This window comes from Danio rerio, chromosome 2 (genome assembly GCF_052040795.2).
Source record: "Danio rerio strain M-AB ecotype USA chromosome 2, GRCz13ab, whole genome shotgun sequence".
NCBI classification, from domain to species: Eukaryota; Metazoa; Chordata; class Actinopteri; order Cypriniformes; family Danionidae; genus Danio; species Danio rerio.
The window spans coordinates 19,079,355-19,107,013 of record NC_141022.1 but is presented as its reverse complement, the minus strand read 5'-3'; the positions used below and the strand labels follow the sequence as shown (position 1 = coordinate 19,107,013).

Sequence of the window (27,659 nt, the reverse complement as noted above, 5' to 3'; positions counted from 1 at the left end):
GATGGCGCGGAAAAATTTCATCTAATTCAGTGCTTCTTGTACATTCTGAGACCCACTTTTACGATTTTTTAGCGTACATCATTTAGGCAGTGAAGATCGATAATTTATAAAGAAAAGAGACCTTAGACGTGCCTGTTTTGTAATGGCATACAGTTCACTAGAAGCATTTGACCCAGGTTACCGACAAAAAAGTCCTTTTGCATATACCCTATTGAGATTGATATGATTGAGATTGCTAAACAACAGTGTGCATTTGGCAGTTTTTTTTCTTCTGCTAGTAGTTATTACTACTCTATAATCTAGTTGTTTTGCTACTACTCAATACTGGTATTCAGATTAAATATGTTTTTTATATTTATTTCGATTTATTTAATAAAACCTCCATTTATTTCAGCTAAACTAAAAACACACTTTCTCCAAAAGACAAAAGATTTAAGAAATTCTGTCAAAATTCCTCTCTTGAAAATGTAATGATTAAGTAATTTTATCATTCATCCTCAAGTGTCTGTGTTCATAGTGAGTAAGTTGTAGGCTGTAAACCAGTGTAAGCTGTTTCTTTCTGTCTTAAAAGTTTGTTTTGGTATAAAATAAGTGGGTTTTGTGGTCAGTCATCTTGTATTTGTTCTGTTGCAGTTTTTGGTGGAGTCTCTGCACTCGCGTCATGTGACGGCTCTGCGCTGCACGCCGGATCAGAGCAGCGAGGCTCTGCAGGAAGAGGCGGCCCATCAGCGAGAGCTGGCACTGGACATCCTGTCTCATGTGGCGCACGTCTTTGACTTCCCTGACCTTAATCGTTTCCTCAATGTAACTTCAACATCTCATTACCAGATTTGCCATGATCAGCCTATGATGTAACAGAAGGGTTTTAGGCAAAGATAGTACAATAAATCTCAGGATAAAGACAAAAACACTAGGGAGAGATGTTTGAAAACAAAAGGCAAATATAGTGAGCCACTATGAAATGCTTCAATGAGCTATGATCAAGTGTGGCTTTCATCGCTAATTTCAATTATGTAATGAGCTTATACTGTCTTTATTTGTTCACAGCGGACATTACAGGTCCTTCTGCCTTTTTTGGCGGCCAAAGCCAGTCCTACAGCTTCCGCCTTGATCCGCACCATTGCCAAGCAGCTGAATGTCAACCGCAGGGAAATGCTCATCAATAACTTTAAATACATATTCTCCCATCTCGTGTGTTCATGTTCCAAAGAGGAGCTGGAGAGAGCCTTTCACTACCTTAAGGTGTGTGTGATCTGTGCATGACATCACAAATGGAGGAAAAGTAAAAAAGCCCAATAGGCAAATGAGTGGTATAGAAAATATATTTTTAAAAATGAAACTATATTGAACCTCTGAATGATTATTTGCTATTTATGTATTAATAATTTATCATTTTTTAACCAATGGCATTTTATTTTAAATTCATTTTTTTATAATTATTTATTAATAAACTTATTTCTTTTTTTTTTTTGGCATAGAATGAGACCGAATTGTTTAGAGAATTAGACCTTGGATTAATTAATTGCAATATTTTAATTTTTATTATTTATAATTACTTAAAAAAATATTTTGATTACTTTCTTCTAATTATCTTTTTAATGGGTAGATTTTTTTGAGACAGAAATTAATTTGAATTAAGGCAGACTTTGACCAAAATACTTATTAGATTTAAAAAAAAAATATATATATATATAATTTTTATTTAATTAACTAAATGTTATTTTGAATTATTTTCTTATTAAAAAACTTAAGGAACATTTTTTCTCTTCTTTGTCACAGAAAGAGAAAAATTAAATTGGACAGAATTGGACCTATTTATAATTATTTATATATTTGTTGAATCTTATTTTGACTTCGATCTTAAATTGTTAAATGAACTGGTTTCTTCTTTTTTGGCACAGAATGAGACAGAAATTGAACTGGGCAGCCTGCTGAGGCAGGATTTCCAGGGTCTTCATAATGAGCTGCTTTTGCGTCTTGGAGAGCACTACCAACAGGTCTTCAATGGACTTGCTATTTTAGCTTCTTTTGCCTCCAGTGATGACCCCTACCAGGGCCCAAGAGAAATCACCACCCCAGGATGCATGGTACAGCCTGCTCTAACAATGATATTCCTTAGTTAGTAAGGGCAACGAATAACTGCACAACTTAAATCACTATTTAGCTTTGTTCTAGAGAGTTGGATCTGCATAGAATTGCATGAGTCTGTTGTCAGCTTTCTGGCACGGTCACAGTTTTGGAAATAATGCAGTCTGTTGGTGTATGTCTCTCCAGGCAGATTATCTGCAGCCTAAGCTTCTGGGCATCCTGGCTTTCTTCAACATGCAGCTGCTGAGCTCTAGTGCTGGAGAGAAGGAAAAAAAGAAAATGGTAAGTTTTTAGCCTTTAATTTTTGATAGTTTAAAAGTGTTTACCAGGGGCCTCATTTATACTTTGTATGCACTATGTAGGCCCTGAAATGTCTACTTAATATGGGGTTTGTAAACAACAACTTAATCTGAAAATATGCACACATAGGGCTCAACAGTAAGCACTGCCCAATGGCCCGGGGCCAGCGTGCGGTACGCTCGGGACAGTAGACAGGATTGTTACGAGTAGGGCCGGATGTCATTCCTACCGGCAAATGTGCTAATATGAAAGTGAATGCATGCTGAAATATTGCTAAGAGCTGTTTATCTGTTAGGAAAATTGACAGAAATTACCATCTGATCATTTTTACATATTTTAATCTTATAATATTTTGCATTAGGCCTATTGTTTTGTTTATTTCTGCACCTGGAAAAAAGATCAAAATGAATCAATATTGAATATTGACCATCAATATATCAGTTCATCTGTTATTTCTCTCTATAATTTAAACCTATAATATATATATTTCCAAATTTATTTACATCACAGTTGTATTTTTTTTAAATTGTCAGTTGTATTTAAAGAAAAGATATGCTGAAGTTATGTTTGGCTTTTGACACATTATTAAAAATATGTGACTGAGAAATAGTTATTAACTACTTTTTTTGGTGGGGCCAGTGAAAATTTTGGCAGGGCAAGTAAAAATTGGGCCAGTAGAAAAAATCCTTAGCGTTGAACCCTGACACACAATCTCTGACATATAGATACTCAGATTTTGGTGACAGATCAGTTTGGTGATCCTAGCGATGTTTCCATGCAAAGACACAAATTAGACTCATGCACAAAACTTGAATTAATTTTTTAAAATAGTTTTCATTCAAAGAGTCAAAGAGAAAAAAATCAGTACTTCACCCACAGATATTGAAAGGAATATCTTTCCTTTTTCAAAATGTTTCCAAGAGTTTGTTGCAGTGGGAAAAGCCAACTTGGCCCCCTTGTATAATAAATTACTTGTGTGAAAATGTAATGCGAGAAATGTGCAGTGGCCTTTGGAGGCGCAAGACTGTGGAGGAAATAATATCACACTATTTTGATGGACTTTAACTTTTGGATTTTATAATGACCAAAACAACATTCAGGATGTTTTACAACATGGTGTTTTGCTGGTTTGTCCATTAATTGTTCAAAATGTATGTGCATCTTGCCATTTTCATTAAGCATTTTTTGATGTGATATTCCAAAATACTCATAGAATGAGGTGGATGGAAACCTAGCTACTGATGTTGAGCTGTGAGGATGACACAGGAAATAAACATTTGGCCTAAATATTGACCTAAAGGAATAACTCACCCCAAAAATGTTATTCTGTTATTATACTCCTCATTTCGTTCCAATCCCCTGAAATCTTTTCTTCATTATCTAAAAAAATAATTGATTTAAAAAAAAAAAATAAGAAGGCTTTCTCATTCTCCGTATACAACAAAGGTCCTGAGACATTCAAAGTTCAGAAAAAGCAACAAAAAATATTGTCAAAACATACCATGACTACAGTCAGGAGCAGACTTAACAAATAAGCGAGGTAAGCATCCGCTTAGGGCCCCTGGGAAATAGGGGCCCCAAACCAATGCCAGGAAGCCTATGTTAATCATATAGCTCTTTTATTTATTTTCTATCGAATGTTGTAAAATCTGTCTATAACCGTTAAGATCTTAACATTATTTTTTTTTTTTCAAAAACCGGGGGGCACCCATAAATAATGGAACATTCCTTCCGTATTGCACATGCGCAAGGTGTGAACGCAGCGCTTCAATCAAATATACTGCCAGCCAGTGTTGCAAACCTAGTGACTTTTCAGACCCCCATCACCAAATTTTCAAAAAAGTGACTAGCGAATGTTTTTAGTTGTTACTGTTCATTTCTAGAGCCTCTCATGTGTCTGTACTATTCCTAACGTTACTCTTCGTGACAAGCTGCGGGGGATGCCAGCAGTCTCTCCCCGCCTCAAAGCACTAAAGGTGGCACAGTGCCACACAGCCGTCTCTCTCACCTGCAGCATTGAGAGCAGATAATTTCTCTGCATACTGATGGCAAATGTTTTAGCTTAGCGAGCGTGAGGTATTTTGGGATAGTCAAACCGATCTGGTTCTCCTCTGTTTTAAATATAATAATTTAAATGAACAGTTTCTTAGTTTCTTTATTTTCTTACTGTTGATGTTAGTGACATCAGTCTGCCAGCGATCAAAGTAGAGGTAGGTTAAGTGTGCAAGACACTTCTATAAAGCTTAAAGTGACATTTAAAGGCTTAACCAGGTTAATTAGGTTAACTAGGCAGGTTAGGGTAATTAGGCAAGTTATTGAATAACGACGGTTTGTTCTATAGACTATCGAAAAAAAATTAGCTTAAAGGGGCTAATAATTTTGTCCTTAATGTTTTTTAAAAATCTAAAAACTGCTTTTATTCTAGCCGAAATACAACAAATAATACTTTCTCCAGAAGAAAAAATATTATCAGACATACTGTGAAAATTTCTTTGCTCTGTTACACATCATTTGTGAAATATTTAAAGGAAAAAAAATCAAAGGGGGTTAATAATTCTGACTATGTATTTATTTATATATGGCCACTTTCCCCTTTCTCAGGCTCTGAACAGTTTAATGTCCCTGATGAAGCTGATGGGTCCAAAGCACATCAGCTCAGTTCGAGTGAAGATGATGACCACTCTCAGAACTGGCCTGAGATACAAGGATGACTTCCCGGAGCTCTGCTGCAGGTGTGTTTCTCATTCACATCAGTGTAAATGCATTGAACAGGATGTGTGAATTAACAACCAAGAGCATAAGAAGTGTCATCTGCAGGAGGGCCCTGCTGATAACAACCAGATTGATGCTTAATTAGCGCAGTGAACACCTGGTTTACAGTGTTTAAACTCTGCAAGAATCATCTGTTTCTAATATGCAATCAGATCTGAGAATGAAAGCATAATTGCAATTTGCTCACCAAATAACAGGACATAGATATTAAGGCTTTTTTTTTTATCTTGCTGGTTTGCAGGACATGGGACTGTTTTGTGCGCTGTCTTGACCCGTCATATCTGGGTCCTCTTTTGAGTCATGTAATCGTGGCTCTGTTACCTCTCATCTCCATCCAGCCTAAAGAGACGGCGGTGATCATGCACTACCTCATAGTGGAGAACAGGTATGGGGCATTTTTGCTTTCTCATTTCGCCATAGGCTGGATTTGCTGTTGGAAACTCTGCAGGTGCATGAAGATGTTCTGTTGTTAATATGGTTGCATGGTAAAATAAATCAGTATTTTAAAATGCAATATTTAATGTGTCAGACACAAAATAGACACTCCAATTATTATTGTTTCATTATTGTTTATTAATATTTAAATATAAATCTGACCAGTTAACGGTTATTATTCAGTTAACGAGCAGCCGTTGTCAGATGGCAAAATTAGCTCAAATGAGCATCCCTATTTCAGAACATGTTTTGCATCTGCAATGGATAAAGCAGCTTTGTGTTTGTGTACACATTCATATTGAACTGAAATACCCTTAAATTTTGGATCAATTATGCTTATTTGTTTACTAACATTGGGTACAACCATTCTTATGAACAAATCTGTTCTTAAACCCCATTTATGCAATGTTAATGAAGATTCTTCACTTAGAACTGAATCTACAAACACTTCACATCTGTGGAAAGCATTTTTGAGTGATGGTAGTTTGTTCAGTTATCTTATGTTGTTTATGGTCATGTTCAGTTTTTTTCTTTATGAGTGAATAAAATGACAGTATTTTAATGTATGTTATTCATAATTTAATGTAATTGAAATACAATTTTACAAGTATAAATAAATTGTACTTTTTTAACATTGTATTAATCAATTTTAAATGTAAATCATCGCACTCTACCAGATAACTTTGGTACTGTGACCAAATTACTAAATCACAAGTACCGAAGAATCTTTTCTCCTGTGATTTATAGGGGTGTGACGATTTATCGTTGTACGATTTATTGCGATGCAAAAACGTCACAATATGCATCGTTGCGTTATGATGATTTGATTACGATATGACGTCCGTTTTCTCTTATTAGATGAGCTGGTTGCACGTGAGCTACGTTCCACCTGCTGTCGCACGTGAGTTCAGATTGCAGCAGCAGTAATGTTAGCAGACATCGATAAAAACCTCTCAGACAGATACACATAAGTTCAGGATTATTTTATAGAACTGCTGATTACCTGAAAATGTGGATTTTTTTTTTTGCACACACAAAAAACGCAAGTGACCAAGCAAAGCCTTAAGCTCTTACTGTGAAATTTTCTTGCAGCTTTCCTTAAATTGTTCCTTAATTTTGTCTCTGTCATTTCAATAATATTTTATAAGAAGTTTTTTAATTGTTTTATTTTCCAGAGACAGGCCTGTTTAATTTATTTTCTTAAAGAAGGTTCAGTTTAAATGAAAGAAGTTGAAACAAAAGAAATACATAAAAATAGTTTACTTGGTAAATACATTTTTTAAATAAAATTTGCATTTCAGTTTAATTTTCAATTTTTAATCCTCATATCTTGATACATATCGAATCGTGAACATTATATCGTGATACACATTGTATCGTGAGCTGAGTGTATCGTTACACCCCTAGTGATTTACCTTCTTTGGTACTTGTCAGTTAAATATTGTATCTGCAATCAAGGTTGATAAAATCTAGTGTTGTTTGTGTGATTGATTTCTCATATTTTTATGTGTGTCAGGCTTGTTGTAAAAATGACATGTCTTTCGCTTCTTGAAAAGCTTGCCAGATCTTTCTCTCTTTGGGGCAGTTTACAACAGGTCAATCCATGGATTTTTTTTTCTGATCGTAAAGTTAGCCGATCATGGAAAGACCAGGGGCCTCATGTACGAAGACTTGCGTTGAATTCATACTAAAACATTGCGTACACACAAAGCTGTAAATGTGCGTACGCAGTTAAAAATTCAGATGTATGAAACACTGCGTATGCAGAATCCCACGCATATTCTCTTTGTACATCCGAATTAACGTGAAACTGAGCGCAACATGCACGAGTGCAAAACCCCTCCCTGCCTCCTCCCCCGTATGAATATGCTAATGACTCTACTTTGGCAAAACCAAATGAAAAAGCAATGGCAAAAGCAAGCAAAAAGAGAAACTTTGAACAGAATGTGAATTAGAGGTGCTCCTATCGGAGGTAGACTGCAAAAAAACGGTGTTATTTGCAAGTTTGTTATTGGAATGAACGAGTTGAGTGATTTCCGCCCGTTTGATCTACAGAGACAACAAAGCTAAAGAGGGTGGATATAACCAGGGTGAGTGGCGTAGCTCGTAAAGCGCATGGCAACATGTTTTGACACTGTCATTCCTGAACCCGGTTCGAATCCAGCGTCTGATGAACTCATTCATCTTTTTTCCCCACTACATATCAGATTTTGCCTACTCTTCATCACGAGGAAAACAAGTAGGAATCATTAATAAGTATGTGTATTATGTGCATTTGAGCATGATATTTTATTTGCACATTTAGTGAATGGAAATGTTTCTGAGTTATGTATGCAAATTCATCTTCAGATGGCACCTTTATAGCTAATTGCGTGCAGTCGATCGCTCTGATTAAGTTGGGAAAACTGGCTATCGCTGCAAATTGCCCATAAATGTTTGGCTGGTTAACTGTATGGTATGGAAACCTTGTATACCTGCTAAATTTGCAGATAATCCCGTCTCATGCAGCTGCCATTGCACGGCTCAAAGATGCTTTGTAGTGTGCAATTTAACACAACTGCCTCTAGGAGTCGCCAATGGAAATAAAACAAACACACACAAGAAATGCATGTATGCCAGGCATAAAATTGGCGTGGGCCAACGCACATTCTCACGTTCATTTCAGCATTAGTAAATCCAAACCGGAGCGTGAAACCTGGTGTACGCAAAGTGTTTGTGTGTACGCAGCGTTGATACATGAGGCCCCAGGTGTAAATGCCCTCAAAAATGCATTTGAGTTGGATATAAATCAAACCACTTCTGAAGGTGGTCAAGGACGCACTACATATAAAACCAACATGTCTAAAATCTGGTTATGGTCTCTAATATAACAGCACCAATGTAGCACGCAATGGCAACACCACAAATGACAGTGTGGGATGTTTGTTTTGTTTTATTTCACTTTCTCTTTCATAAAAGGACTATGGTAAATTAATATTAAATGCCAACATTGGCATGAAATACACATTGTCTCTGGGAAGGAAAAATTCTCAAAAAATGTAGTGTTTTATTCACTTAACAAGACACATGATTTGCTTAGGGGAGAGTAGTTAATACACAAGTGAATGCAAACCTTCTTGTAAGTATCTGTATAACAAAAATAGATTAATTAATCTTATATTTATTGTAATATCAGAGCCCATCTTGTGTTCTTGTAATGATGTTTTACTAAAACACAAGTGAAGTACAAAGCCTACTGTAACCTACATTTGAAGTCATCATATGTCAAATAATGTACATAGCTTATGTTCAACACATTCTTTTTGGCATCTCAACTACTTTCCTTTCGCACAGCTTTAAGATGCCATGCCCATTTTCGGGACATTTTGGGGCAATTCCTATGCTTATTGGGAAAGACTGGCATGTGCTTTCAGTTAAGACAACAGGATTCACTTGGCTTGGGTGGTATCCAAATTTTGGTATCGTCAAACCTCCTCCCTATTTTACCCCGGTAACCGGAATCATCGTGCATAATTAAAAAAAATTATGACGTAAGGCTCAGACAACGTCACCAAACTGTTGGCTTGTGCCTAAACCATTTTTATAAACTGAATATCGTATATGCGATCTTAGGTTCGCGTTCAACTGTTTGTCTTGTTTGTATTCTTCTGCGCGGGACGCTCTCTCTCGCACACACACACACACACACACACACACACACACACACACACACACACACACACACAGAGAGAGAGAGAGAGAGAGAGAGAGAACCAAGTGACGCACAGCACCTCTCTCTCTCTCTCTCTCTCTCTCTCTCTCTCTCTCTTTCTCTCATTCACACACACACACACATAGAGAGAGCATTGCTCGCTCGGGAGCAATATTGAGACGCGCGCCCGCTCCCTTTCAAATTACACCAGAGTTACCGACCGCTCCAGCGCTTTATTCTGAAGTTTATTCCCGCACTGCAAGAAATCTGGTCGGCTCCCGCGGTACAGCAGTGGGAATGCAGACCTATAGTTCATATTTACCATGTCTCCCTTCTCGTTCGGTCGAAACCGGAAATACTACCAAACTGCAGGTCACTTAATGGCGCCTCGCCACCTCACCTCTCCCTTCCTCTCTCTCTTTCTCTCCTCCACACTTTCCTTTCATGGCAATCACGCATAAGTATTAGTTGGCATTAAATAAGGGATATTTTATATTAAATACTTGTCTCCTATTTAAGTGCATTGTTTTTTATGACGGTGTATTGTAATTGACACTGTTGCTATTTTTAGATCCCGTAGTATTCCATATTACCACCCAAGCCTAGGATTTACCATTCTTAAAGGAACACCCCACTTTTTTTTTTTTTAAATTAAATTAAATTAAATTAAATTAAATTAAATTAAATTAAATTAAATTAAATTAAATTAAATTAAATTAAATTAAATTAAATTAAATTTTTTTAAAGACTTTTACAATTCTCATAGTGTTAAACAGTTAACTTTAACCCTTTATGAATTCATTCAGCTTATTTCTTGTTCTGCCAGGGTCGCATTTAGCTTAGCATAATGAATTGAATCAGATTTGACCATTGCATTTTGTTCAAAAAAAGAATTTAAAGCTGAAGTCTGTTGGAGTGTTTCTTTTAGAACACATGCAAACTATTCTGGGAACATGTATAAAAACATGTGAATCTGGAGTAGATTGTTCTTTGGACGTTTCTTAAGAAGAACTCTTAAAAAGATATTGATGAATGAGGCCCGTTGACATATTTATGTATCTCCAAATATTACAAAAACATATTCTTTAAATGTATTTGGGTAAAATCCTTTATATACAATTTTCTCGTCTAGGGAGGAAGTTCAAGACTTTCTTCATGAAATCTATTTCCTTCCTGACCATCCAGAACTGAAAATCATTCACAAAGTCCTTCAGGATTATCGTAAGGTACAACCTAAACAAACCAAATGAAGCATAACAAACGACTTAAAAGTGCACTGCACAATTTGACTTTTGACTCTTTTATTGAACAACAGCAAACCTCAAAGAGCACTGACATGCAGGCAGCGCTGCAGCTGTCCATGCGAGCTATCCAGCATGAGAATGTAGACGTACGCATCCATGCACTCACCAGCCTGAAGGAGATGATATACAAGAACCAGGTCAGACCCCTAATAAATAAATCTCCTTATCTTGCCAGAAAGTTTACCAGCTTGTTTGTTCTTCCTTCTTTGAAAAAGTAGAAAATATAATGATTTTGTTAAAGACCGTGAGACTGTAAATCAGTAATAATCATTTCAATGGCAATAACAGTGGATTAAAGGTAAAGTTTACCAAAAAAAAAAAAATCTGTCATTATTTACTCACCTTCGACTTCTTTCATCTGTTAAACACAAAGGGAGATATAATGCAGAATGTTGGACAGCCTTTGACTTTTATGCCATTCCATGCCAGCCATTGATGTCAATTGAGGCTCCAACATTCTTCAAAATATCTTATTTTGTGTTCAACAGAAAAAAGAAATTCAGAACCACTGGAGTGTGAGTAAATGGTGTGTACATTTTGATTGGTGAACTACCCTTTTAAAAGCAGATTTTGATGGGCAATGCATCATGTGACAAAAAAGGTTGAGCGTGTGTTTTGTTTGTGCAGGATGCTCTGCTAAAGCATGTTTTGGACAGTGAGATGGTGGAGCCGGTGATCTCTCAGTTAGTGACGGTGTTGCTGCGCGGCTGTCAGGACGTCAATACTGAAGCCAGGCTTTTGTGTGGGGAATGCTTGGGGGAACTGGGAGCCATTGATCCTGGGCGACTGGACTTGTCACCGGCTGACACTCAGGGAACTGGCTCTACGTTTGTGGTGAGACATTGCTCAGAGAGCATTGCAGTCAAAATATTGACATTCCTGTTGCAAGGGATGTACAGTGTCAAGTAAGGAATATAGATGACCAAGCATCGCAATTTGAAATGCAAGTAACTTTTTAAATGAATTACAAAGGTTAGCCATTGTGCTAATAAAATGTGCTCATGATTTGCATGAGCTGCTATGTTACTGTGTTAACATAGGTTTGTAAAGCATGCAGGTGCATGATAGCGATATGCTTTTAGCTTTAACAAAGATAATTAGCATTTTATTTACATAGTGATGACTAGGAAGTATTATTTTACATTTGAGTATTCAATATCTCTGTCTGAATTGTGTAATGTAATATAATGAAATAGATTACATATTGCAATACATATCACAGAAAAGCAAAAATATTGCAATGTATTTTTTCAGACCTAATGAAAAGTGTATCTTTACGCTTTTAGAGTGGGATTGATGATCCAAACTTTGCCTATGAGCTGCTGACAGAGCTGACCAGGGCTTTTCTGGCCTATGCAGATGACGTGAGAGCTCAAGATGCGGCTGCATATGCTATGCAGGTATGCTATGAGATCTTTAGCAATTAATCAGGTTTTGCATACTAGCTTGTTATTTGTGTATGTTCCACAGTGTAAAAGATCTAAATAAAATTTTTACAATATAAAACGGATTATTTGAAAAACAGGACCAATAACTTTTATAACTCAATATTGAAGTCAGAATTATTAGCCCTCTGGTGATTTATATATATATATTTCCCAAAGGATGTTTATTGAAGTGATTTAAAGTTTTTATTATTGTTTACATTATGATTATCTACATATTTTTTTCCCCAAAAGATACTAGTATTCAACTTAAAGTGCAATTTAAAGGCTTAACTAAGTTAATTAGGCAGGTCATTGGTCAATAAAACAATATCCTGGTTCTTTAAATATTTAAAGGTGCAGTTGGTGATCTGCCAAAATGCTAACCGCTTACCATATTATCTTTGGACGGCGGGGAGGGACTATGGCTGTTTCTCAATATGCTTTCTTCAGTGGTCTTGCGTCCTCGTGTTCTCGTGCAACGTCATCATCAGCTGCCAAAGTTCAGTTCCAATACTCAAGACCGCAAGTACGGAGGACGCGTGAAACTTTCCGGATGTGATCTTGATATCGAGGACGCACTGATGCAGACTTGAGCACCGAACTCGCTCTGGAAGTCCCAGAAGTCATTGCGACTGAAGGTGGGAAGTGCAGCATTTCATTTAGATGTATTATTAAAGTTCAGAGATATCATTTATTTACCTCAAGAGTTTCCGTAAAGGAAACGGTGAAAGTAAACATTACCATGAACATCTTAATAAAGGAATAAACACATTAAGGGTGTTTGTTTGCTGAAATTGGTATTAAAATCTGTTTTATTTATATTGTGCAGAGTATATTTATAATTTTTAATGCAAAGTATGTATTTTTAAGAGAGGAAAAACAATAAATCGTAGTATGGATGCTTTAATGTTTAAATCATTTCCATTTAAAAAGCGTGAAGGTCACATAAAGACCGGTCTCCACAAGAACGCAAGTCCGTTCTCTGCGTTCTTGGAATTGAGAAACAGCCTATGTTTCAAAGCCATGCCTTCTGAAATCGTGAGCGTTAGCATTTGGTTGGCAGTGTGCAGGAATTTCACTTATTACTAAGCCACACTTACATGCTATTTCAGAGCGAATATTCAGAGTAGCTGTCATTATTCAAAGATGAACCAATGTGACTATAAAAGCTTCAGCTCAGTAAAGCAGGCTATGCATAATATTGCTATTTACTTATTTATTTATGTTTTGTTGTTAAATTAAATAAAAATCAACATTATCGATAGTGTCAAAGGTCCCTTTTGAAACTGAAAATAATCACATCAATCTATCGCCAGAAAGATTTCAGTGGCTGAACAACACTTCTTTGCATTTAACCCATTCATAAGACAACACACTCTACATCAGCTTTGTGGGATTAAAATAGTTTTAATACAGAACATTACCTGTCTAACAGAAATACTTCAGCCATGGTGTCATCCTTTCTTCAGCGTGTAAAAGTAACTCCAATATTGATTCAGGATTTTAAAAAAAAGTTTCAATTTAGCATTTGACTTTACTGCGACTGTAACTGTCTCGTGTGCACGTGCCGCGAACGTGCGGTGCTTATGCAGGCGTGCACATGCTAATGGAGGATATGTGTGAACAGAGATGCGCAGAAGTGCAAATCTACATTTGTTGATAGACAGTTTGGGCTACTTATTAGAATTATGGAATATGTCAGCCTGACAATATTTAATTGGATGAACATTTTTTAGTTTTATACATACAAAAACATTTAGATAACCTACTTTAATCATTGCGATTGGACTGTGAAGAGACTTTTAACTAGCACAACAAAAAATGTTGTCACCTACTGCACCTTTAGGGATAATAATCTTCAGCAGTTTTCACATTTTTATTTTTATCACAGCCACACTAAAAGAAATAAAGAAAAATGGGAAATACTTTGCCAAGTTTTTTTGCTCTGTGGAGGATCACTTGGCAAATATTTGTAAAAAAAATTACAATTTCACAGGAGGTCTAAGGATTTTTCCTTCATCAGTGTACCGGTTTTCTTTTAGAGGCTCTTTTTTTCACTAATTGGTCAGGGTTTGGTAGCCTAAATTGGTTAGGCTACCAAAAGACCATCTGCTGTAATTATGTGAATTTGTTACAAACATGCACAGGGTTCGAAGGTAAGACTTGTAACAAGCTGGCAGTTTAAAAAGTTGTTTTAGGGAGAAAGTCATACTCTTTGAATTTTGAAACTTTGCAGACCTTTACACTGCACACTACATGAATGGTACAGTATAAAAAGCAGAAAAGACTTTAAATGAGATAGATTTAAATGAGATATTTTGAACTTTGGCCCCCTGTTTCTTTTCAGCATTCTTGGAGACCTAAAAGTCCAGTATTTGAAATTGTACGTTATAGTTTCTGTATGTTTTTATTTGCACAGTGATAGTGAACTGCTGTCCCAGCATGAACATTACAGTGTTTTTAGTCTTGGTTCCAAATGAACAGGGATCTTTTGACATCCTTGCTGTCTGTACATGAAAACCTTTCAGTTTATTTGTATGTTGTTTTCATGTTAACTGATTCTTCATGATTAAATTTACGTTTTTACATTATTAACATTTCCAAATAGCAACTGTCATTGATAAATGAAGGATCGTCTGATACCCCTGTCGCAGTAATAGTCATAGATTTGAGGATAGGTAATTTCAGTGGCGTTCTGTTTCAGGAGCTTCTGTCATTATTTGAATGTCGGGAGGGCAGGACTGACTCTTCAGGTCGCCGTCTGTGGAGAAGGTTCCCAGAGCAGGTTCAGGAAATCCTGGAGCCACATCTGAACACCAGGTTTGGATGTCATCATTTAGAATAAAGCCACAGTCACACTGCTCTTTTTGCTCCATTGACATCCATTCAAGCACATGCGAATGTGCCAGCCTGAAAATCTGCGACAAGTTTTACATGTTTTACATGCTTTTTTTAACTTCCCAAAGCTTGGGCAACTCTGACCTACAAATCTGTGATAACTGATTGTTAGGGGTGTAGCAAGATGCTTATTTCACAAGACAAGACACAAGATTGGGTTTACGAGAACGAGACAGGCCAGGATCTTTTTTCCAGTATATGACTGGAAAAAAGGTATTTTATTTAACTGAGGGGAAAAAAAATCACAAAATGCAAAACAATTTAGATGCATTTTGAAAGCAAATGCGAGTGAGTGTTATTTTACTTCTATTTTAATGAATTATATGCAATACAGAACATTTAACACTGCAACATATTTGCTATGAACTTTACCAACTGGCTTCTCCCCTGTACAGTTTTATTTGAGATATCAAACCCCTTTCCACTAATTGGTAAACAATTCATGTATTTTTTGGTGTTTCATTTGAATGTTTCAACTGCAATTGCAGTTTAGCCTTTTCACTTTCATTCAGCAACATTTTGTCCATGCCCCATGACAAACTCTAAGCTACTTTATCAGGGTATTTGCGGGCTCTTAAAATCTCTTAAATTTGCAAACCAAATTTTAGGCCTTAAGAAGTCTTAAATTAACAGACATGGTGTGTTGTCGGTATTAAATAATTTGAAACAGGTCTTAATTTCCCTATGTCCAAGTAAAGCTACCCAATCAGGCCAACGCCCGATTACCTATGGTCCATCTCAGAATTTCTTTCTTTAGTTAGGTTTTTTTTATTGCAAAGAGATACAAATCACAACAGCTGTTTGACATTTTTACAGCAAATCCTCCAAATTAAATTCCCTAATCAGGGAAAGAAAACTACAGCAGCACATCTCTTTATAGTCTTTTAATAATACAAAAACTATTTACAGAAGTAACCAGGCCATTAGAAAAAAAAACAAAAAAAAAACTTTGATTCATAATGGTCTTAAAAGAGTCTTTAAAAGTCTTAAATTTGATTTGAGGAAACCTGCAGAAACCCTGTGTGTACGAGTATAAAGTAGGAACATCAGAACTCACAAGACAACCTTTCACCTCGACAAGAAATGTCGTCACCATTTATTCTCACAAGATCTCATAACACAAGATCTCAACACATGAATGTGTGAGAACAACAGAAGATCAAAATGTGAGCTACGTATAGAAATGTAAATATATATCTATGTAAATATATTATCTTAATTTTAAAGCACCGTCAAACAAAACTTTGCAAGCTCAACCTTTAGTGCGAATGAGGCCCAACTTTTAGTCATGCTGCTTTTCTAGTCTACATCTAGTGTGCATAAAACTCACTTATTTTATTCATCTAAAAGGTATAAGAGCTCTCAGAAGGTGGTGAATTGGTCAAAGTTGAAAAAGCCGATATATCTCAGCAGCCGCGGAAGCAAGTTCTCTGACTGGTCTGCAACATGGGCCGGATATCTCATCAGTAAAGTAAGTGCAAATTCTCACGTTTTCCTGGAGTCTCATATATACAGAAAAAGCTAATTCTCTTTAATCCATTTTGTGTTTTAGGTTAGACATGAACTTGCTGGGAAAGTGTTCAACTGTTGTAGTTTCATCATAAAGCATGATTATAAAGTGACCATATACCTGCTGCCGCACATTTTGGTCTATGTGCTGATTGGATGCACTCAGGAGGAGCAGCGAGAGGTACACATTCAAGCTCTGTTGTTTTCTATATTCTGTAATCCTAAAACAATTCAATTCAATCACCTTTATTTGTATAGCGCTTTTACAATGTAGATTGTGTCAAAGCAGCTTCACATAAAAGATCATAGTAAATTGAAACAGTTTTCAGTGTTTAAGTTCAGTTCAGTTTAGCTCAGTTCAGTGTGGTTTAATAATCATTACTGAGAGTCCAAACACTGAAGAGCAAATCCATCGATGGGCAGCTCTACAGATCCCAAACCATGCAAGCCAGTGGCGACAGCGGCAAGGAAAAAACTTCACCAATTGGCGAAAGTGAAGAATTAAAAAATCTCGAGAGAAACCAGGCTCAGTAGGGCACGAACAGATGTGAGTAGTGTCAGGGGAAGCACGATGTAGGGCTGGGGAATTCATCAAAGGTGATTTTCATGCACATTTTGTCAGTAAAGCTGGTTCTATAAAATGGCAGCATGTGCTTTCAGATAAAACAACATTGTACGAAATTGATTTAATCAGATGTTAATGAAATCAAGATCATTTTTCTGTGCTAAGATTTTGCTTTACATCTCTGGCTCTGTGCTATTAAGGCTGCACATAAAATACCACATTTTTACCATTAGCAATATAAGTAACATTTGTTTTAAAAATCTGCATTAACTGATTCTAATTATGAATTTAATCAATAGCTTGTAAATCGGTAAAATTGAACTAAAACCCATTCTTAATATTAAAACTGGAAATCATGTGCGTCCTGCAGGTGACTGAAGAGATCATGGCTGTCTTGAAGGAGGGTGACCCACGGTTAGTGCGACTGCAGGAAAATGCCTCCAGTCTGAGTCAGCTCAGTACACAGACCGTTTTCTCCATGCTGGATCATCTCACTCAGTGGTCCCGCCACAAACTGCAGACCTTGAGCACCAACAAGCGGACAGGAAAAAATGCCAGAGAACAGCCACCAGCTACAGGTAATGTAGTGACACTTGTGTTCAATAAATGAATTGATTTTTCCATGCTGAAACGTCCCAAGTTTTTGCAAGAACATTCAAACCCTGTGAGTCTTTTTAGGAAATGATAATGACATTTAAAATCCATTTTATTCTATTATAGGTTTTTATAAACAACAGAAAGTGAGGGAAAGTACTTGTAAACGCTGCTTACAAATTACCAATAAAATTAATTAATTCATGAAAATTCTAAGACTCAACTAAGATTCAACTAAATATATTATACCAAAAACGTATAAAATATTTTTTTATTTATTTAGAAAGATATCGATTTTGTGGGATTATTTCTTGTGCTGTAAAATTGTGAACATTTTAAAAAAATTATTTTTATTAAAAAATAGTTTTATGATCACCTACATCAGAGGTGTCCAAACTCGGTCCTGGGGCCTCATGTATCAACGCTGCGTACGCACAAAAACTTTGCGTACGCCAGGTTTCACGCTCAGAATCGCTCACGTTTGGATTTACTAACAATGAACTGAACGTGGGAATGTGCGCAGGTTCACGGCAGCTTTCTGGCAGGCGTACGCACATTTTTTGTGCGTGTCTGTTTTATTTCCATTGGCGACTCCTAGAGGCAGTTGTGTTAAATTCCTCTCTACAAAGTGTCTGATCCTTGCAATGGCAGCTGTATGAGACGGGTTCATATAGTAGGTATGTGAGATTTCCATACCATACAGTTGACCAGCTAAACATTAAAGCGCAAATTGCAGCAGTCGCCTGTTTTCCCAATGTAATCTGAGCTACCTACTGCACGCACATTGCTATAAAGACACTATCTGAAGATGAATTTGCATGCGTGAATCAGAAACATTTCCATTCAATAAATGTGCAAATAAAATATGATGCACAAACTTATTGATGATTCCTACTTGTCTTTCTCTTGATAAATAGTGGGCAAAATCTGATATGTAGCGGGAAAAAAAAAGAAGAAAGAATTCATCAGACGCTGGATTCGAGCCGAGTTTACGCTCGAACGTGTCAATACATGATCTCATGCTGCTTATGAGGTGCGCCACTGAGACTGCTTGGGGTATCGCAACAGTTTTCAGTTATAAACCACACTATTTCTTTTTTAAATGCACTCAGTGCGATGTTCAGACCCAACTGTGTTAACCGTATCAGCTAAACTCTCCCACTCTATTTTTTTCTTTTGTTGTTAATTCCGGAGAACAAACTTGCAAATAACACCGCTTTTCTCCGGTCTACCTCCGAAAGCAGCACCTCCATTTCACATTCTGTTCAAAGTTTCTCTTTTTGCTTGATTTTGCCGTTGCTTTTTCGTTGGGTTTTGCCATTAGCATAGTCATTAGCATATTCATACGGGGGAGGAGGCAGGGAGGGGTTTTGTGCTCGTGCATGTTGCGCTCAGTTTCACGTTCATTCAGATGTACAAAAGAATATGCGTGAGATTCGGCGTACGCACATTTACAGCTTTGTGCGTACGCAATGTTTTAGTAAGATTTCCACGCAAGTCTTCGTACATGAGGCCCCTGGATGGCTGGTGTCCTGCATAGTTTAGCTCCAACTCTCTTCATCACGCCTCCCTGGAAGTTTCTAGTATACCTAAAAAGAGCTTGATTAGTTGGTTCAGGTGTGTTTAATTGGGGTTGGAACTAAAATTTTTTGGACATCGGCCCTCCAGGACCGAGTTTGGACCCTGACCTACATAAACCATTATACCATTATACTCATGGAACAATTTTATTATTGCCGTGTGAAAAACATTTGTACTGAATTAATATATTTGTGAAAACCATAATGTATCTATTTTTGTAACTAATTATTTTGTATTCTGAACGTAAACCAAATAATACTGTTAAAACAGCAATAAAAGGAGAAGGAATGCATTTCCCCCCCACATAATATTTTGACTAGAATGTATGAGTAACCGAGCAGCATGTATTTTGAAATATAGTGTTGTTGTAAGATGCATATCTTCAATAATATTTTTAATTAATTAAAAAAAACCACACAATTTCTTCCAAAAAGGACAAAAACATACTAAATAAGTTTGTATTTTTTTTTTTTTTTTTTTAGGATTGACGAGCAATTTAACCCAGGAAAATAGTTTAGATTAATGCCTTTTGTCTGTTTTAAAGTCGATGTTACATCTTATCAAATCTTTTGAATTAGTTGATATTAGTTAATATTAGTTGTATGTCTGACTCTTTCTTCTTCCGCTTAGGTCCAGAGAACAGCGAGTATCAAAGTGTAGTAGCTTTCCTCAACAGTATTCCTCAGGATGTGCTGGCCAAGGCCTCCTTCCGCTCCAGAGCTTACACTCGTGCCGTCATGCATTTTGAGTCCTTTATCCGGGAGAAGAAGCAGAACATCCAGGACCATCTTTCATTCCTACAGGTCTTACCACTCCACAGCTTTAAAAAAAAAAAACCTGTTTCATGTACAATATTTCTATTATTACTTATTAAATTACATGTCTAGAAATCATATAAGCTCTTAAAATATCCATATTTTGGTAGGTCCCCTAGAGTTAAAGTTGAGTTTTACCATTTTTTAATCCATTCAGCCGAAGGACAAAAATCTAACTACTCGTTTAATTCAAGACATGATTTGATTATTCATTGAAGATACTGTATTGGACACACAAGACATCTAATCAATGGAGAAGTTTACATCAAAAGGCCAATATTGTTAAAGCAACCACAACTTTCAAATATATGTTTGAAAAGCGCTATTTTAATGTTATCAGACAACAATTCTTCAAAAAACGTTTTGTTTATCAAAAGTAGATCTTAAATAAATCAGTTTTGTATCTTATTTTTTATATTTGATGTATTGTAGTATGTATAATTGTATGTATAAATGTATATTTATTGTTAGAAAACTTCATTATAGAAAATAGTTTTTTTATAAAGCATAATTTTTTTTAGATATAAAATTGCCAGAGATGCTAAAATGCCAGTCAAATCAAAACTCTCTCCATTCAGCCAATCTCTGGGTTTGGGGAGAGCCCTTTTAGCTTAGCTTAGCATAAATCATTGAATCAGATTAGACCATTAGCATTTTGCTCAAAAAATTTCTTTTTTTTAAAATTTCCCTTTTTGCTTGACTCTCCAGTAGTTGCATCATGTACTATGACTAATGGAAAATGAAAGTTGCTATTTTTAAGCTAAATTTGGCTATGGACTATGCTCTTGTACTCTTAGCTACTTAGCTGTCATACCATGACTGTAGCAGTCACAATGTTAATGCCTTTAAGTCTACATGACTTGTAAAATCAGCCTATTTTTCAAAAAAGTGGAGTCTTCCTTTAAGGTTTGTTTTTATGACCTGTCTGTTTTGCTGGCCCTCTTTTAGACTTTGTATGCAGCCATGCATGAGCCAGATGGAGTGAGGGGTGTGAATGCTCTGAGGAAAGAGGAACCGTCGTTGAGAGAGCAGATCCTGGAGCACGAGAGCATCGGGCTGCTGCGTGAATCCACCGCCTGCTATGACAGAGCCATCCAACTCGAGCCAGACCAGGTCAGCATCAACACTTATTCTTGGAGAAAGTTTTGTAGATATCTGCCGCATTCAGATTGGTGTGTGTTTTGGGTGGAAAAACAGACTCAAAGCCTGTAAAGGCTGGTTACCTGTAAACTACACGTGCACTTTCAAGTATGGTAATATTTAAGGCTGCATGATATTAGAAAATCTGACATTGAGATATTTAATTTTTCTGCTTTATACAGTTATAGTCAGAACTATTAACCCCCCTTTTGATTTTTTTTTTATATTTTCCTAATGATGTTTAACAGAGCAAGGACATTTCCAGAGTATGTCTGATAATATTTTTTCTTCTGCAAAATGTCTTATTTGTTTTATTTTGGCTAGAATAAAAGCAGTTTAAAGGTCAAAATTAGCCCCTTTCAAGCAAATTTTTTTGTTCGATTGTCTACAGAACAAACCATCGTTATACAATAACTTGCCCAATTACCCTAACCTGCCTAGTTAACCTAATTAACCCACTAAAGCCTTTAAATGTCACTTTAAGCTGAATACTAATGTCTTGAAAAATATCTAGTCAAATATTATTTTCTGTCATTATGTCAAAGATAAATTAAATCAGTTATCAGAAATGTGTTAAGAAAATCTGCTCTTCGTTAAACTAATTAGGGAAAAAATAAACAGGGGCTATTAATTCAGGGGGGCTAATAATCCCAACTTCAACTGTATGTTACGATGTGAATACAGTTTTACCAGATTTGCATTAAATCTTATTAAATCTGCATTAAATATAATAAGCAAATTACAATCATTGATAAATAAAATAGGGCAAAGATAAAAGTAAAATAAAGCGGTTTATGTTTTTTTCTGGGGAAGTCTAACAGTATTCTGGTACTGAAATTGAATAATCAGCTGTAAATAGCAGTGCATAGTCTTCATTTTATAAATAATTCAATAATGTTAATGTTTGTTGACGTTTCAAATGGTTACAATTACTGAGTAATCCACATTCATAGAACAGATACCTGATTTAAATGTGTTCAGATGCACATCTTGTGACAACCTGTGTGATTATTTTCAATTCCTATCTTTCTGAATTTCAGTCATGTTCTTCATAACTTTTGCCATAGTTACATGTACTGTTGACTAAACCCAGTGTAATGCTGCTTATGAGAAGCAGGGAAGCATATGCATGATAAGGATATAAGCATCAACATTTCATTGTAGTCTGTGTGTTTTTGTACGACACGTTGAAGTATGAATACCTTGTTTAGCTGCGCTTTCTTAAAACACTTTCTATAATGGTCACGTTTGTGGACCACACTACACTTCAGAATTTATTACTCTCACTTTCTTTTATTTGAATGCAGCTTGCGCATTATCATGGAGTTATGAACTCTATGTTGGGCCTTGGTCAGCTCTCCACAGTAATAACACAGGTCAATGGAGTTCTGGCAAGCAGGTAAGTGTACCTATGTGAACTATATCCGCATAAATGTCAGCACAATAAAGAAATAAATACTTTTCTTTCACACTAATAAGCTGATATTGTCAGGCAAAGCTTGTGCTTTTAAAGATCCTAACTCAAGTGAATAAATAGATTTTTCTTTTTAATTGTAGTGTGGACTAAAAAGTCATTCATTTATCAAAAGCAGTGACTGCCCTTTGCCTGCTATGTGCTATTCACCTTTACAATATTGTTAAAGATAAATGTTACTTTTTACAATCTTCAAGTCATATTTCTGCAAAGATGACAAAATTGACCTGGCCTGGGATTACTTTTCTGTTACAAAACAGACAAGGATGTCCTCTTCATTTTTTCTCTTTTATTATTTTGTCATTTTATACAACCATGAGGAAACATATAAACAAAGAAGAGATGCTTTGTTGTAGAATAGTGTTATAGTTGAATGGTGTCTTATTATATGTTAAACACTGTAAAGCTGTTCGCTTAAAAGCAGTCTACTGTGTAAATTAGAGGTGGGGGTAAACTTTGATACACTATAGTATCACAATATTCTTAGCTGCAGTATTATATCAATACATGAATTCCCATATTGATAATATTTTTATTATATTATTTGATTGAATAATAAAGTTGATTTCTGTATGGTCCATTAAAGCAGATTGTGGGGTTTTATTTATTCTTTCCCTGCTGAGTGAGGATGCCTAAAATAAAAATGGCAGCATTGCAGAAAAGTGCACACAACATTTAAGGCAGGTTTTTCCATTAGTGTTGTACCATTTGTGTACTTGACAATCCCTTATTTATTCTTTAAGGGGCCATCTAAGCAAAAGTGATTAGAATTTTATTTGACCGGAGTACCACATTTAAGAGCTTCTGCAATCATAACAACATCTTTATAATCAAATTCTTTCTTCACTACGGTTTTCTCAATGCTGTTATTTTAGTTGTATGTTTATTTTGTTATATGAAGGACGTCTCTGCAGACGTTTTAAGTTTATAAAGATCTTTTGTGCTGGCAAATGAAAAAAAAAAAAAAACATCAACAGATTTTTAGATGTTTCATGACTGCATATCCTCAGTAACCCTGTTTTCACACAACTTTTTGTTTTTCTACAACTTTAAAAGTTCACCCAAAAATGAACATCCTCGTCATCCATCATCATTTACTCACCCTTCACTTGTTCTAAACCTGTTCGACTTTTGTTCTTCTGTTCAACACAAAGGAAGATATTTTGAAGAAAGCTGGAAACCTGTAACCATTGACTTGTACAGTATTTGTTTTTCCTACTGTTCAAGTCAAGGTTTCCAACATTTTTCAAATGATCTTCTTTTGTGTCAACAGAAGAAAGAAAGAGGGTAGGTAATGAGTAAATACTCGCGACTCAGTGGCTCATAGGTAACGCGCTCGCTTCGCAACATGAAGCACCCGGGTTCAAGACCCGGCTGGAGACCTTCACTGTTGCAGCCTGGCTCGACGTGGGGACCGCATCTCTGGACTATCGCTTTCATTTCTCACTTCCTAATCGCAATTGCCTCTCTGAATATCACACTAACTGTACCCAAAAAAAAAAAAATACTAATACTACTAATACTTTCCTTCTTAGACTTTACAGACCTGAAACTTGCCTATAGCACTATTTTACTGTGTAAATTGCTTCCTTGTCCTCATTTGTAAGTCGCTTTGGATAAAAGCGTCTGCTAAATGACTAAATGTAAATGTAAATAAATTTTTTGTTTAACTTAACCCATTTATTTTTTTTGCAAGGCCTCGATGGAAGTCTGATCTGAATGCCTATCGAGTCGAGGCTGCATGGAAGCTGTCAAAATGGGACTTAGTTGAAGACTATCTTGCTTCTGGTAAAGTTTTATTCAATGCTATTTCTGTAAACAGAAATATATGTTTTTTATTTGTATTTTGTTTATCATTATTTTGTCATTTTTGTTTTCTAGATTGTAAGTCCAGCACATGGGGTGTCAGACTCGGCCAAATGTTGCTGGCTGCCAAGAAGCAAGATTCAGAAGCGTTCTATGAAAAGCTGAAAATAGCCAGGAAAGAACAAGTCGTCCCTTTATCAGCTGCCAGTTTTGAGTGTGGCACCTATCAAAGAGGATATGAGTACATAGTCAGGTAATCTAGGGGTCCACCATTTTTTGAAAATGTTTAGACCTGAAATGTAACATGCTGAAATGTGTTTTGGACGATGCTGTTGTGTCTCAGGCTGCACATGCTGTGTGAGTTGGAGCATGTTTTTACGGAGCTGCAGAAGGAAAGCTCAGAAGCTGGTAGATCGAAGAAACCTGAGCCCAAACTCAACTGGGATGCCCACCTGCTCATGACCCAAAACTCATTCAGAGCCAAAGAACCTGTGCTGGCCCTGCGGAGAGCCCTTCTCAGCCTCAGCAAAGGGTATGAGTGAATGTCAATTTCTGTTCAGTTGGCACTATTTTGGAGTATACTAGTTCGGAGTTCAAAATATATTTCACTGACAGTCACAATAATGATCACATTTTTAAATATTATGAATAATACGCTACAACAAACATACTTGGTGGTGTTTTTATATTGTAATTTTCAGAAATGATAACAGATTTAGAAATTAATTTGAATAAAGAGACCGTTCGGCAAACAGTAAAAATAGTGGGCATTGTTAACATCGACACCTTTTGCTTTTATTGAGATTATAGCATTCTGATTAATGTGTTCAAACATAATGTTTACATGGACGCTCTATAAAGTGATTGGGTTTGCATTAAAGGGACAGTGTCATCATCAACATGTTCAAAACCCATTTGAGTTTCTTTCATCTGTTGAACAATAAAGGCTGAAAAACACATTGAGGGAGAGTAAATGGTGAGGTAATTTTCATTTAGGGTCCCTTTAATTTCACAGTCTGCATGAACTGAAGTTAAAGGTGGAAATGTTTTTTTTTCAAACAATAAAAGAATAAAGGAGTATCATTATAAAATGTAATTTCCCCTTGCCATACATTAGCATGTGCCCTATTTATATTAGTTTAATTTCATTAATCCAGTCAGTGCAATAGTAGTCATTTACACACACAGGGCACTGTGCAGTTGAATAATTTTAAATTTAGCCACTTTAATTCAAACCACTTTTATCCACTTGTCAGCAAGATTTTAATACTTTTTAATATACAGTAAAACCTATCATCACTTCAGTTTAGATTAAGTATGCCGCTTCGTTTTTACATCATTACTTCAGTGAATGATGATGGAGCATTATTTATATTATTACTTTATTTTCAAAAGTTTTTTAAACATTTAAGAAAACACTTTACTTGTACTAAATATGATTTCTATGTGCATAAATAATTTTTTTAAAATAAATTTGATGCAGCCACCAAAATGTGATGCCTCATCTTTGGCACACAGTATATATGGTATTTCAATGCTGGTTTAAGATGTGTGTCATATCCATAGTACTGCTTCTATAATTTCTTTAATAATAATAATAATAATAATAATAATAATAAATAGCATCGGTAATAATAATAATAATAATAATAAACTACAGTTAGATAATTTTTCTCAATTTGTTCTAACTAACAAATTAACATGCATAATGAATGGTAAAAGAAATCTCAATATTTTTCAATAAACTTCCGATGGTCAGAGACCTTTAAAGTTTAACCATTGGAAGATATAGAAAAAACATTAAGATTTAGTCCTTTAGTCCTTTGCTAATCACTTAATATTTTGCTTGGCAGCCAGTCACCCTTCATTGAATGACAGTAACGATAAATGACTCAATTTATGTAAGTGACATGTTTCAAAAGACAAAATGAACTTTGAGCGTTTGTTATTGTGATGCAGGTCTTCGTGTGAGGAGCAGGTTGGCGAGTGCTGGCTTCAGAGCGCTCGTGTGGCCAGAAGAGCTGGACATCACCAGACGGCCTTCAACGCCTTGCTCAATGCAGAGAACTCCCACCTCTCTGAGCTCTTCATCGAGAAAGCCAAATGGCTCTGGTCAAAGGTTCAGTAGCTAAAATGTGTTGCTTATACCAAATTTAATGTTTGACAGGGTCTTTTTTCCTTCGATGAAATCTAGTTATAAGCAGGGTACTCACACTTCTTAAAAAAGTAGTTTAAAGCACTTTATAGAGCACAACACAGAAGTGAGCCAACGTGCTGTACAGTAAATATACAACAAAATAAGCATAACACTTTAAAAAATACAAGATAAAATATAGCTTAACTACCTAAAAAGGTGCATAAATTAAAATAACCAGATATTAAGATTAGGTGTCAAAGGTCAACGTTTAAGAGATGATTAAATGAGAACACAGAAGAGGCCTGTCTAATGGGCAGTGGCAAATCATGCCAAAGTCTAGGACCCACCACAGTGAAAGCACGATCCCCTCTAAGCTTACCCTTTGTTATTGGCATAATCAGGAGCAGCTGATCCGCTTACCTGAGTTAATGAGTGGGTTTATAGGGGTGTATCAGCTCAGATATAGGGTGGAGCAAGACCATTTAGAGAATTAAAAACAAATAAAAGAATCTTAAATTGAATTTTAAAATGAACTGGCAACCAATGAAGCGAAGCTAACTTGGAGGAAATAGGGTCATATTTGTGAGGACCAGTTAACAGGCGTGCTGCAGCATTTTGCACCATTTGCAAATGAGCAATAGCTGATCTACTACTCCCCGCTTTACAGTGATCTAACTGAGTGGTCACTAAATGATGGATCACTTTTTCAAACTGTTGTTTTGGTATATATTGCTTTATTTTTGCTAGTTGTCTTAATTGAAAAAAGCTAGATTTAACTACCTCTCTAATCTGATTGTCAAATATGGATATGCAAGACCTGGAAATAACTTAAAAACAAACATAGGTCCTTTAAAGTGATTGAATTAAATTCAGAGTGAAATTTGTTTATGGTGTTATTTCAACATTTGTATTGTGCTGCTGTCAAAAACGGACTGAAAAAAATGATTCATCCTTAATTTAGGGTATCTGCCGGGTCTTAAATTTTAAATATACAATTTTAGCCCTTAAAAAGTCTTAAATTCACTGAAATTACTAATATTGTAACTGTAGCCTGTTGTGAAAACATTTAGGGCTCTATTTTGACGATCCAGTCCAACGCGCAAAAGCATTAAAGGCCTGTCGG

At 35.9% G+C, this 27,659-nt stretch overlaps 1 protein-coding gene across 1 annotated transcript in view; it reads left to right on the top strand.

Annotated features, from left to right (window-relative positions):
* atr (ATR checkpoint kinase) overlaps window positions 1-27,659 on the top strand; it is a 65,241-nt gene that overhangs the window by 19,202 nt on the left and 18,380 nt on the right. The window contains exons 14-34 of the mRNA XM_087240633.1: window positions 634-804; window positions 1,048-1,242; window positions 1,902-2,087; window positions 2,275-2,370; window positions 4,990-5,120; window positions 5,402-5,545; window positions 10,419-10,512; window positions 10,602-10,727; window positions 11,218-11,424; window positions 11,877-11,990; window positions 14,722-14,837; window positions 16,266-16,386; window positions 16,468-16,605; window positions 17,360-17,567; window positions 19,795-19,967; window positions 20,928-21,092; window positions 22,427-22,518; window positions 24,290-24,381; window positions 24,475-24,652; window positions 24,743-24,931; window positions 26,359-26,518. Of these exons, the coding sequence (XP_087096759.1) occupies window positions 634-804; window positions 1,048-1,242; window positions 1,902-2,087; window positions 2,275-2,370; window positions 4,990-5,120; window positions 5,402-5,545; window positions 10,419-10,512; window positions 10,602-10,727; window positions 11,218-11,424; window positions 11,877-11,990; window positions 14,722-14,837; window positions 16,266-16,386; window positions 16,468-16,605; window positions 17,360-17,567; window positions 19,795-19,967; window positions 20,928-21,092; window positions 22,427-22,518; window positions 24,290-24,381; window positions 24,475-24,652; window positions 24,743-24,931; window positions 26,359-26,518 (3,096 nt within the window). The remainder of the gene's footprint in view (window positions 1-633; window positions 805-1,047; window positions 1,243-1,901; window positions 2,088-2,274; window positions 2,371-4,989; window positions 5,121-5,401; window positions 5,546-10,418; window positions 10,513-10,601; window positions 10,728-11,217; window positions 11,425-11,876; window positions 11,991-14,721; window positions 14,838-16,265; window positions 16,387-16,467; window positions 16,606-17,359; window positions 17,568-19,794; window positions 19,968-20,927; window positions 21,093-22,426; window positions 22,519-24,289; window positions 24,382-24,474; window positions 24,653-24,742; window positions 24,932-26,358; window positions 26,519-27,659) is intronic.